The 12,178-nt window shown below is 52.5% G+C and overlaps 1 protein-coding gene and 1 long non-coding RNA gene across 2 annotated transcripts in view; both read left to right on the plus strand.

Moving 5' to 3' along the window:
* LOC147824293 (uncharacterized) overlaps positions 1–11,742 on the plus strand; it is a 40,480-nt gene extending 28,738 nt beyond the window's left edge. Inside the window, exon 8 of the long non-coding RNA XR_015442616.1 lies at positions 11,327–11,742. This is a non-coding gene — a long non-coding RNA (uncharacterized LOC147824293). The remainder of the gene's footprint in view (positions 1–11,326) is intronic.
* LOC147824295 (uncharacterized) lies at positions 1,900–7,905 on the plus strand. The gene is made up of 5 exons (XM_087189987.1): positions 1,900–2,038; positions 3,925–4,094; positions 4,924–5,146; positions 5,653–7,128; positions 7,820–7,905. Exons 1-4 carry the CDS (start codon positions 1,900–1,902, stop codon positions 6,024–6,026), a joined length of 906 nt encoding a protein of 301 aa, XP_087046113.1. The 3' UTR covers positions 6,027–7,128; positions 7,820–7,905.
* Positions 11,743–12,178: the final 436 nt, after the last annotated feature.

A 12,178-nucleotide genomic window follows, 5' to 3' on the forward strand; every position in this document is an offset into this window, starting at 1 on the left:
TCTGTAGGGGCAATCTGGTACCCAATCATTTAATCATATTTGAGGCTGTCCCAAGTCCCTTTCTTTGCCTTAGCATGAATACTTTTTCATGCCTGTAGCTCCTGAACCCAGGAGGTCTTATCAGAAACATGGCCACATGGTTTAAGTAGGACTGAATGTTGAGCCCCTGTATCCACTAGGAACTCGATAGGTCTTCCCTCCACTTTTAGGGTTACCCTGGGCTCGGGGAGGGGTGCCGAACCCCGTCCCCCCTAATCATTCTAATTCATCCATAGCCAGGATAGGGGCCTTGGGGCGTCCCTTCTGTTGTTTTTTTTGGGACAGTCTCTGGCCCAGTGTCCATACTCTTTGCAATGAGCACATTGATTTTTCCCCAACTGGGTTCTGCGTCTCTCTTTGTTTTCTCCTTCCACCGCAATCTTTCTTAGTCTACGTTCACGTTCCTTCTGTTCTCCCGCAGTGGCAGCCAGAAGTTCCGAGCTAAGTTTCGGGTCTGGCGGTCATCAGTTTTTCTCGTTTCTCCTCTGCGGTTTCTCTATTGTATACACTCTCCTCTGCCACTGCCACCAAGTCCTGAATACTCTTTGTCCTAGCTACTTTCTGTAACTTTTCTAATGTCTGGCGCCGCCTGGTTGAAAAATGTATTATTACAGCTGCCTTGTCTCAATTGCTTCTGGGTCCATAGGACCTATGAAAAGCCCTGAATTCTTTCTAGGAAAGCAGCACTCATCTAACTTTTGTTGAAATCCCCTACCTTGCCAATGTAGGCTCAGTGCCTTTCAGAGAAATGGGAGAGCCTGGCGATAGACCCGAAGCCTCTCTTACCTTCCCAGTTTGAAGTCCCAGTTGGGTCAAACAGAGGAAAAGAAGGGTTGGGTGTCAGCATTGGTGGTAGGACCATCATCAGTCCCCCCATTCTGGATCCTCTCTCGTTCCTCAGTGGTGAACAGGACCTGCAGAAGTTGTTGACAGTCATCCCAAGTGGGCTGATGGGTAAACAAAACAGTTTCTAACAGGTTAATCAAATCTCTAGGGTTATCAGAGAAATTGGCATGTTGTCGGCGCCAATTATAAAGATCACTTGTAGCAAAGGGCCAGTAATGGTGAGGCTGGTTCCCATGCTCATCAGGGGGCCCTATCGCTCACAGCGGACAAACAGTAGAGTCTGCTGGTCCTGGCAGCGCGGCGCGCCGGTGACGAGTATTTTGGGCGGGACCATTACGGTTGCCAGCACCCGGGGCGGGCTCTTCCTCCCTAGCCCCGGCTGGGACCGGGTCATTTCTTTCAGCCTGCTGTTGCAGAAGAGAGGGGAGAGAGTAAGGGGGAGGGAAAATAAGATCTTCTTCGGTCCCTCCCTGGAGGCAGGGTATTGTGGCGCGGCCGGCTTGGGTTCAGTCTGCTACTCGTAGTCTGGCCCTCTGCGACTGTAACTCACCAGGTGGTCAAGGCCTGTGGGTGGTTAGAGATCAGTTTCCCAAAGGCTTGTAGGTACCTGTGGGGAAGAGGCCAGAACTGCCCATTTGGCAATCAAAAGTTCCTGGTCGGGGTGAAGACCCGGGTGGGAACTTGCAGATACAAAGGCCAGAACTTAGGAGTTCCCTTGGGGGGCCATCCTAACCCAGGGATCTTTCTCCGAGGGAAAGAGGGTGTATGTCTTCATGTCCTCAGTTTTGTCAGACTACACGAAGCTGGAAAACTTCACTGATGAGAAAAATATCAAGAGCCTAAAATCAGGGTAGCATGGATCTGCTTCCTATTTGAGCCAGGGTGCAAAAGACAGCAAAAGCCCATTGAAAAACTCTTCAGACCCCTCCCCCACCAAGGCCTGAAATGGGCAGGAAGCCTGGTGGGAGCAAAGATTAGCATAAAAAGAATCCAAGACTTTACTCTAACAATCCGATGCCCAAAGACAAAAGGAACCTCACCAGGCCGGCGTTCCGGCTCACGGTTGCAAAAGGGAAGGTCTTGGTTTTGAGAGAGAGCCCCAAATGTGCCCAGATTGTGAAGTCCCACCAGACCACCCTGGATTCCAGTTCCGGTGCTAAGCCATCCAGGCCCGTTTATGCTTCTGCAGCCAGATCACAAGGCCAAGGACACGGAGCCAGTTTAGAACCCTGAGTCACTACAGGGTTTGTTTTGAAATATGCAGAACTTTGGTTATTAGTCAGGAATTGGTTAATACCAAATTGAAAGAAGGCCTGGTTGGCTAGGCTGGGGGTCGAGAGGGCAACATATTGGAGTTCAGCCAGGTGACTGGAGAAAGATAATGTGCAGTTGTTACATGGACTGATCATTAGCAGACCCACTAATGTAACCGCATCTATCAGGAAGGAAAGTCAGGAAAACTTAATTAACAGTCTGTAAGATACAGATCAGTCATCCCCAAATGCAGCTCTAAAAAAAAAAAGGAAAACTTGGAAAACGTCAGTCAAGGGATAGTGTGCAACAATGAAAGCAATGCAGCCCCGGGACTCATTTTGGAGACAAAAGGTCCAGGTTGATTTAAGTAGTAATTCCACATATTGCATTTTGAGAGAACAACTAAATGACATTAATAACAAAATGGAAGAACTGGGTCCCATAATAGTTGTATATAAATCTAAAATAGCCATGTATATAACTGTATTACAGTTTTGTTGGAAAGGCATTTTTGGTTTTTCCTTATTTTCATAAACAAATATTGAAAACCTGTACTTGATAGGCATACCACTAGAAAATAGCCCTTATTGTCTGTTATGTACATGTAGAGTCCTCAAATGATTGTGAAGCAAAGAAAAATAACCAACCATGAAACCGCAGGCCCTTTCTAACAAGAATCTAAACCCTAGAAATAATAGAACCTAATATTTATTCCTAAAGTCTTTTATAATCCTATGAAAAACCACAACCCAAAGTCACCTTGCCCCTTTATCCCTTTGAGCCACTTCCTATAACAGTAGCGAAAATTTGAATGCGACTGTTCCTTGGTTTACCAAGGGAAGCATGGTGAACTTCTAAGCTGTCTCTGTCCTGACCCTTATGAGGGGACAGGAAGGGAGGATGAGCTGTTGCCATTTTCCCGGGTGCCGAAGGTCTAGCCCAAAAGGACCGCAATCTAGATTTTTGGACCTTGGCTCGGCTATGAGCAGATGTTTCTAATGTTCAGGGGAACCCACATGTAACAGAGTGCCCATCCTGGATAAGTGCCAGCCGTGAATGGGCAGTGCTTCCCCTCGCGCTCAGGGTATGTAACCTGCTTGGACAGGGTCAAGTGTGAGGTGTCAAGCTCTGTCCCGCCGCACCCCCGCAGCCCCCACTTCATGGCTGGAGGTACAGCAAACATTGCGGCCTGCTAGGGTACGGATTGTTTTGGACTACTTTTGGAGCCCAGCCCCGAGCGCTCAGGTGCACGGAGTTTTGTGCCTGTCTCCTGATAATCAGTGTGAAGTGGAAGCCCATGTTAGCATTAGACTAGTGGGACAAAGTCAGCCGAGGCTAGGACAGTCACAGAGGGCTTGGGGTGGGGTCAGCTTTCCTCTACACCGAGGCACAGAGGGCCACACAAGACACGACGCTGTCTCAGAGAGGCAGGGTGGAAGAAAAGCCCGGGCCTCTGACTCTGCTGCTCACTCGTCTCTCCCCAGCGCCACCTCTCCCAGTTTGGAAACCTGGTCCGAATGGCACCATCCACCGGACATTCCCCAAATCAAGATCAAAAGGGCCGGCTTGCAAGTGAACTCACCTGGAGCAGACATGGAGCCTCCCTTGTGCCTTCCCCTTGCTCAGGTGGAATATCTAGAGCCCCACGAGGCCGAAACAGATGGTGAGGGCCACAGCAGTCCGGAAGGCTTTCATGGCTTTTGCTTGGGCATTGGAATCCCCCAAATGGCCAGGATGTCTTTGCTATGCTCCGCAGGGAGCTGGCAAGTGACTGACACTGCTGAGCTTTCCTCCTGCTAGCTCCGGCTCCATGTCCAGAACACCATGGGCCTGCTCTGCAGCCAGAGCCAGCACCAGAGAAGGAGCCTCCTCTGGAGACAGGAGAGAAGCAGAAGCCAGCTCCACAGCACTCCTGCCTCTCTGCTGCCGCTGACGAGGACAGGCCCTTGCAGAAGGTGCGCTTAGCCTTCTCTCCCAAGCTGCTGGCAGAGCAGCTGACCTTGATGGGTTCGGTGAGCAGCTGAGCTCGGTGGGGTGGGGTGGGGTGGGGGACACCCATCCTTCTCGCACTGATCTCCTCAGGCCTGACATTCCCAGTTGACCAGATCAAAGTTCCTTCTTCTACGAACTGCATCACCTATACTTGTCTCAGCCCCAAGCCACTCCTGTCCTTGGGTGGAGGTAGAGACAGTAGAGACAGGGCACTCACATGCCCGCTTCACACAGTGACTGTGATGTCAACTGCGATTGGACAATTGGGAAACACGGCGGGGACTCAGACCAACTGGCCGAGGAGGGTGTGCCCTGAGGTGCAGGCAGGACCATGTGTCACCTTGCCATCATCCCAGGAGACCTGGCCAGCCTTATCACTTTGTAGGCATTTGAGATTCATGGGTTCTACAGCACACACCCACACAGAGCCCCCAGTCATAGCTGTCCCAGGAAATGTGCCACTGACCTGGGCAAAGGAGCAGAGGGCAGGTGAGGTTGGAAAGAAGACAATACCTCAGAATGAGCGGGACTCAGATGTCTGCTCGTGCTGGAGGTTTGGGAGGATGGGCACGGGGACAATGCCACTGATTTTCACGTCAGTGCTAGGTCCTAGGTCATGAGTTGGACATCACTAGTGGGCAGTGGAGGAAAACCGGCCATTTGCAGAAGTCTCTGTCCATATCTGCAGCTTCCTGATGTCCAGCTCAGGCCACGGCCACCTGCCTGTGGATGGCTGAAGCCATCGACTCTCTGGGGTGGGTTCTGCCCGTGGGATGCTGTCTTCCTCCACAGGAGCTGTTCAAGAATGTGGTGCCCTGGGACTGCCTGGGCTCCATCTGGACCCGGAGAAACAAGAGGGGCAAAGAACCTCTGGCGCCCACCGTTCGGGCCACTATCACATATTTTAATCAGGTGGCCAACTGCACGATCACCTCCTGCTTTGGGGGTCCCAGCACGAGGGCTGGAGACAGGGCCAGGGTGGTGGAGCACTGCATCCGGGTGGCCAAGCTAAGTGGTAAGAGGGTGCTGGCAATTTCCTCTGGACATCTCCAATCTGCCTCTTTTCCTCCGTCAGCTCTTGGGACTGTAGGCTCTTTTCTAAGATGTTCCATGATCCCTAGTGCCTCCCTGTCATGGGGACCCTGACCTCGACTCCTAGGTCATGTGGTGTGGTGGGTGCTGTCATGTGATCTAAGCTTCTTTGAGTTTCACTAAAATCCTCCTCCCGGAAAGATAGCCTATTTAATAACTGGTGCTGGAACAACTGGATTTCAACTTGCCAAAGGTTCAAACTAGACCCATACCTATCACCATGCACTAAACTAGCCCCAGCTCCGGGCTCGCCGGTGTCCACACTCGCGTGGCCGCGAGGCGGAAAGGGGGAGCCCCTCAGGCGGGACCCGGTGCTTCCTGGGGCCCGGCCAGGCCGGGCTGGAACCACCCGCACAGCCTGGGACCCAGCACCTCAGGGGCCAAGGTCACCGCGCGGGCTCACTGCGTGCTCTGCCCTTCCGCACCCAGGGGAGCGAGGAGCTTCCGGGGCGCAGAAGCCCAGCAGAGGCGGCCCCCCTACAGGCCTCCTCCCGGACCAGGACAGCGGGGACACTGCCACGCAGAGGACCGTGTGGAAGCCAGGAGAGCGGCTCAGAGCGCGGGCGAACAGGAAGGGAGGAAGCCGGGACCAGCGCGGCGCAGAATGCACTCTCCCTGTCAGCTCGGGCGCAGCCACCGGGGTCCCTGAGAGAGAGGCCTTGGGGACGGGACGAGGAAGGAAGCGCGGAAGGCCCCGGGCCACAGGAAGGCAGAGCGCCAGGGCGGCGAACAGCTCACTTGAGACCCCCCTGTGCCACTGCCGAGCTCAGCTCAGGCGCCCAGCGGAGCCCTCAGGGCGATGATCCCTGCGGCGGGGTGGGGGGGGCGTCACTGTGGCCCCAGGAACAAACCATCAGATAACCGGGAAAGGGCAGGGTCCTCCTAGGCAGAGGAGTAAGGAGTGCTTGTTGGAGATGCTCCGCCCTCTGGGGAGCCCAGGTCCCCGCCCGCCCTTGCTCGGAGCTGTGCCAGGCCAGCATTCTCTCGGTTTTCCTGGAAGCTAAACCTCTTCCAAACAAAAGTTAATCAAGAAATTTAAAGACCTACATTTAACAAGCAAAAGTTCAGGGTGTGATATCTAAGGTCCCTACGGAAAAACCAGAGACCAGATACATCACTCCTAACTGCAAGAGAAAAGGAAAAGTCAGGTGTGGTGGTGCTTCCCAGCCATCTCAGATCTGGGACACGGAGCAAGACCTATTCTCTCTCTCTCTCTCTCTGAAAAAGAAACAGTGAGGTGAATTACTTCTGAAGAAATAACGAAAAGCTTCCAGCCTACTTCGAGGAGGCAAGACAGAGAGGAAGACAGAATAAGGTGGTAGAAATAAGCACGAATATACGAACATATTCTCTTTCCCCTGGCAACCTGAGCGCGGGATCTCAGCGCAGGGCTCTGCTGCCCTCCGGCGGCCGCTCGGTGTCACTGCACGCCCCGCCTGCTCTGGTCCCAGGAGGAGAGAGCTCCAGCTTGGGAAGCTGACCTGCAGGGATGCGCGCCCCTCCTCCTGCCCCCAAGGTCACCCTCCCATCCCTCTCCCTTGGGGACAGTTTAGAGCTACCTGTCCGCAGAGCCTCACGCACTCACAAGCCGCCTCTGGGAGGTGACGGCCTCATGGGCCTGGTACACCTGGGTTGTCAGGAGGTGGGATCTGGGCTGAGAGAAATCGCCTGGTTCAGGGCCCAGAAGCCTTCACCTCCCTGCCTCTGCTCCCTGGACTCTGCTTTCTGTCTGCCAGGCCCCTCTGCCATGCCGCGCTGCCTTCGAGCTGCTGACTAGGCACTGAAACCTCTCCCAAGTGCGAGCCGAGATAAACCTCTCCTCGGTTAACTTGTGTGTGTCCGGTAGCGTGTCTCGGTGACCAAGTCACTCCCCTCGAGGTCCTGCCCTTGACACCTGCACGGCACGTGAGTGACACCTCTCGGGGGCAGGTCCAACCTTGGCTCTTGGGGAGGTTCTGGAGACGCGGTGGGGCAGCCCCCGGTGAGTCCTGGACGGGTCTAGGCCCCTGCCCCAGGTGTGTGGTCAAAAACAGTAGGGTGTGTGGGTGCAGGAGTGGCTCTGCCTGTGTCCGACGCTCTCCACAAGGCCCCGGCAGCTTCCCGGCCGCACCTGTGCCCACCTCAGCCTGAGGGTGTGGGCCCACCTGAGCCACACTAGAGCTCCTGACCTGGCAAGACCCGTGGGGTCCTGAGCCTTCCACGAGCTCTAGAAAGGCTCCATCGGTCTCTGGGAGGGCCTGACTCCCCTGCTGCTCAGCCACCACACAGCGCCCAGTCATGGCCTGTCCTCCTGGGATTTCTTCCCCAGCTAGCAAGGGCGGTCCATTGTGACCTCACTTGTGTGTAGGGCTGTCTTAGTCTGCAAGCTGCAGTCCTTCTGCCCCAAGACCTCTGCTGCTTTGCTGATCTCAAGACACTGACAATATTGCTTGCTGTCTGCCCAGGGCCTGGTCGTCTCCATGGCAAAAGTCTTTGGCCATTCCTACCCGTGTCCATCCGTTGCCTCGGCCTTTCTCTTCAGCCATAGCAAGTGTCCTAGCAGAGGTCCTTCAGCCTTAGTCAGCCCACTTTAGCTTGCTCCTTTTCTTCCTCGTAGGCACAACAGGCATTGGGCTCTCCCATCCCAACAGCAGCAATATGCATCCTTTTCAACTGGAATAAATTTTAAAGTGATTTTTTAAATCATGTCACCCGTAATTCATTCATTCATCTGTTATGGCCGAATTTGGGACCCATATCATTTAACCATATTTCAGGCTAAAAGTAAGAAATAAATTTGAAAGCCTTAAGCAACGAAAAGCTGGTTGGTTTGTTCAATTCTGACATCTGACTTCAGGAGGGATTAAAAAACTTCCAGCATTCACTGTGTTGTTCTCCTTCCTCAGACCTGGCTCCACTTCTGGGTTCTTAGGCATACCTTCCCTTATCTATTCCAGGCTTCCCTCGGGCCCTAGCAGCTCTCAGATGATTTCCCAAGATGAGAAGGCTCTCATTTCCATCATTTCAAATAACATTCTTCACGTTTGTTCTGACTGGGTTTGTGTAAAGGATTTAGTCATAACCAACCTGTATAACCATGGAAATGACTATCCTCATCGGGTTTAATCCAAACAAAATCCCCTCCCAGATGTACACAATGGAGGTCTTGGGTTGAAGGTGGAGGTGTTCTCCCAAGATGAGCTGCGATGTTCCTACAACTGTGCGTGACAAAAAGTGTCTGTTACACGGTTCCAACTGTCCCTGGGCATAAACGTACACATCCCATCCTCTTCCTCAGACATTACGTTGCCTAAATCCTCACCCAATACAGTCCCAGCTTCCATTCTTTGTTGCATTTCTAATTCAAACATTTAGGTGTGAAACACATGTCACGTACACACATCCTTGACATCCACACCTGATTCGCTCTGAGATCACCTAAGCTGAAATAGCCCTGATAGCCACACTGTTCTTGGTTATCACTACTCAATGCTTCTGTGAAATTCATATCTCCTGCTGATGCAGGTACAAGTGACCAAAAGAGAAATGAGGAAAGAAACACAGTTCAGAAACCCATCTGTGCACTCATTCCACAGTTATAAATACTTCAAGGGCCAAACTACTACTGCAAACAGAACAGGGCGTTGGAGCAAAACGTGAAAGTAAAGACTCATCATCAGTACTAACTCCCATTCTGTCCATCATAACGTGCATTACTGAAAAGAAAATTGTCTTCAATAAATTGTAAGGTTTTATGCTCTAAATATTGCCTAGATTTCTTATAACACTTCTAGATCACTTATCAGAAATGGCATCCTTTTATGGAAACTACAGGTTATGGATTCTATCTGGATGTCACCCTCAAGCCCCTTGCACCCAGAGGCGAGGGCTTCCAGAGGGTGACTGGTTGATGGGGGTGCTACGCCAGGCTTGGTGTGAGGACGTGGGCCTGGTTGGAAGAGGTGGGTCAGCGCGGGTGTGACCTGGGAGGGTGTATCTTGCTCCCTGGCCCACACTTTACCATGCGCCTCCTGGCCTCCACCAGGCAAGCAGCATTTCTATCAATGTGCACCTCTGACATGCCATCCTGCCATCCCGGAGCTAGCTAACTAGGAACTGAAATGTGAGCTGAAACAAACCTCTCTTCCCTTAATGTGTAGTGCTGAGTATTGTGTTCAGGGACAAGAAAGTGGGTGATACAGATGTTGGTACAAGAAGTCTGGTCACTGCAGCGACTGTACCTCACCAGGTGGTTCAGAGGCCTGTGGAAGTGGTCCACAGCAGTTTGGAAAGGTTTGGAGGTGCCAGCTGGGGAAGCAGCCCTAGAATGCTATCATCTGAGCTTGATGGAAGATTCTGGTCCGAGCTCAGAAGACCAGAGTGCAGAGAGGTTGCAGATGAGAAAGGCCAGACTTAGGAGGTTCCCGTTGAGAAGAAGGATGCCAGTGGCGGCTGGATCCAGGCCATGTGTGTTGTGCTCCAGCAGAAAATAGGACTGTATTGTGTTCATGTCCTGAGATTTGTGTGAGACTGATACGAAGGGTGGAAGGATCATTCATCTGATGGAGAAAATATCAAGGTAGCCTAAATATCAGGCCGTAGCATGGATGCTGCTTGCTACTTTGAGCCAGGTTTGTGCGGAAAATGAGGAGCAAAAGCCCATTTAAAAACTTTTCAGCCCCCACCCCCAAGAAAGGCCTGTAAAGATGGAGCAATGGACAGCCTGGTGGGTCAAAGATTAGCATTAAAAAGAATCCAAGTACTTTACAATAGGACAATGGAAAAGATGCCCTGAAGACATATAAGGAACCCACAAGGCCCAAGCTTTCCAAGGCTCACAGTTGCAAAAGGGAAAGACTTTGTTTTGAGAGGAGAGCCCCAGGGCACCCTGCTTGAGAAGGGCCACCTGGGCGGGTTCCCTGGGATTCATTCAGTTCACGGTGCTCAGCCATCCAGGCCCATGGATGCTTCTGCAGCCATGATGCACAAAGGCCTAAGGACTGCTTGGAGCCAGTGGTAGAACTTTGTGTCATCTACAGGGTGCTGTTTTCACAGGTATGCAGAACACAAGAGTTGAGTCAGGAAGGCTTCCGCCCAAATTTCCAAAGAAGGCCTGGCAGGCCAGGCTGGGTGTCCCTGAGAGGGCAGTGCATGCAGCTGTGAGAGTTCAGCCAAAGGTGCACTGGAGAACCCAGGATGAGGGTGCAGTCAGGAACATGGAACACCTGCAGAAAGCCACGCACCCAAACATGTAACCCTCATCTAATCAGGAAGGAAACGTCAGGAAAACTTAAATTGAGGGACATTCTGTAAGATATCAGCTCAGCCATCCTCCAAACTGTCAGCTCATACAAAACGAAAAAAGGAAAACTTGCGAAAACGTCAGTCAAGGGGCGTCTGAGGGATGCAACAATGAAATGCAATGTGGCAGCCCGGACGGGACTGCAGATTGTTGTGGAGAGCCAGTGGTGAAGGTGGATCTTAGGTAGTAATTATACATCAATATCTGCTCACTCCTTGTACGGGATGTACTAGACTAAGGGATGACATTAATAACAGGAAATGGAAGAACTGGGTGGCCATCTTAGTTGTATATAAATCTAAAACTCGTCATGTATATAAGCTGTACTACGAGTTGTTGTTGTTTTGGTATTTTTGGTTTTTCCTTCTTTTGGTACCGGGGATTGAACTCAGGACCTTGTGCTGGTGAGGCAGGCATGGTGCCACTGAGCTAAATCCCCGGCCCTTCAAGCTCTGTTATGTACATGTAGCCACTCCTCAAATGATTGTGAACTGCACAATAAAAATAACCAACCATGTAAACCGCAGGCCTGCTTTCTAACACTGAATCTCCCGCCCTCAGCCATAATAGAAGCCTAAATGGATTCCTAAACCTCAACCAAATCCCAAGAAAAACCGCAACCCAAAGTGCACCTTGCCCCTTGGTCCCGAGCCACTTCCTCACCCTAACTGTAGCGAAACTTTGAGGATGCGACCTCACTTCCTTGGTATTAGAACCCAGCGAAACTGGGTGCCCTTCTGAAGCTGTCTCCCGTCCTGACCCCTTGGAGGGAGACAGAGAAGAGGGGAGGATGAGCTGTTGCCATTTTCCCGCTTCCCGAAGGTCTAGCCACAGAAAGGACCGCAATCCGAGATTTTTCCGACCTTGGCTCGGCTCTGGCCGCAGATGTTTCCGGCTAATGTTCAGGAGGAACCCACATGTGAGAGGGGCAGCCCAGTGCCCATCCTGGACGTCAGTGCCAGCCGTGAGCTCTCATGGGCAGTGCTTCCCCTCGCGCTCAGGGTATGTAAGGGGCCTGCTTGGACAGGGTCAGGCTGTGAGGTGTCAGAGCTCTGTCCCGCCGCCCCAACCCCCCGCAGCCCCCACTTCATGGCTGGAGGTACAGCAAACATTGCGGCCTGCTAGGGTACGGATTGTTTTGGACTACTTGGCTTGGAGCCCAGCCCCGAGCGCTCAGGTGCACGGAGTTTTGTGCCTGCCTCGCTCAGAAAGGATCATCAGTGTGAAGTGGAAACCCATGTTAGCATTAGCCTAGTGGGACAAAGTCAGCCGAGGCTAGGACAGTCACAGAGGGCTTGGGGTGGGGTCAGCTTTCCTCTACACCGAGGCACAGAGGGCCACACAAGACACGACGCTGTCTCAGAGAGGCAGGGTGGAAGAAAAGCCCGGGCCTCTGACTCTGCTGCTCACTCGTCTCTCCCCAGCGCCACCTCTCCCAGTTTGGAAACCTGGTCCGAATGGCACCATCCACCGGACATTCCCCAAATCAAGATCAAAAGGGCCGGCTTGCAAGTGAACTCACCTGGAGCAGACATGGAGCCTCCCTTGTGCCTTCCCCTTGCTCAGGTGGAATATCTAGAGCCCCACGAGGCCGAAACAGATGGTGAGGGCCACAGCAGTCCGGAAGGCTTTCATGGCTTTTGCTTGGGCATTGGAATCCCCCAAATGGCCAGG

Source organism: Heterocephalus glaber, unplaced genomic scaffold, assembly GCF_053883595.1.
Source record: "Heterocephalus glaber isolate CG9 unplaced genomic scaffold, H.glaber_assembly_v1.0 deba00001550, whole genome shotgun sequence".
In the NCBI taxonomy this organism is placed as follows: Eukaryota; Metazoa; Chordata; class Mammalia; order Rodentia; family Bathyergidae; genus Heterocephalus; species Heterocephalus glaber.

Coding starts and splice junctions, on each gene's coding strand:
- LOC147824295 (XM_087189987.1), top strand. CDS start 1,900: ATGCCCAAAGACAAAAGGAACCTCACCAGGCCGGCGTTCCGGCTCACG. Junction 4,095..4,923: donor AGGACAGGCCCTTGCAGAAG/GTGCGCTTAGCC, acceptor CTTCCTCCACAG/GAGCTGTTCAAGAATGTGGT. Junction 5,147..5,652: donor CCGGGTGGCCAAGCTAAGTG/GTAAGAGGGTGC, acceptor TTCCGCACCCAG/GGGAGCGAGGAGCTTCCGGG.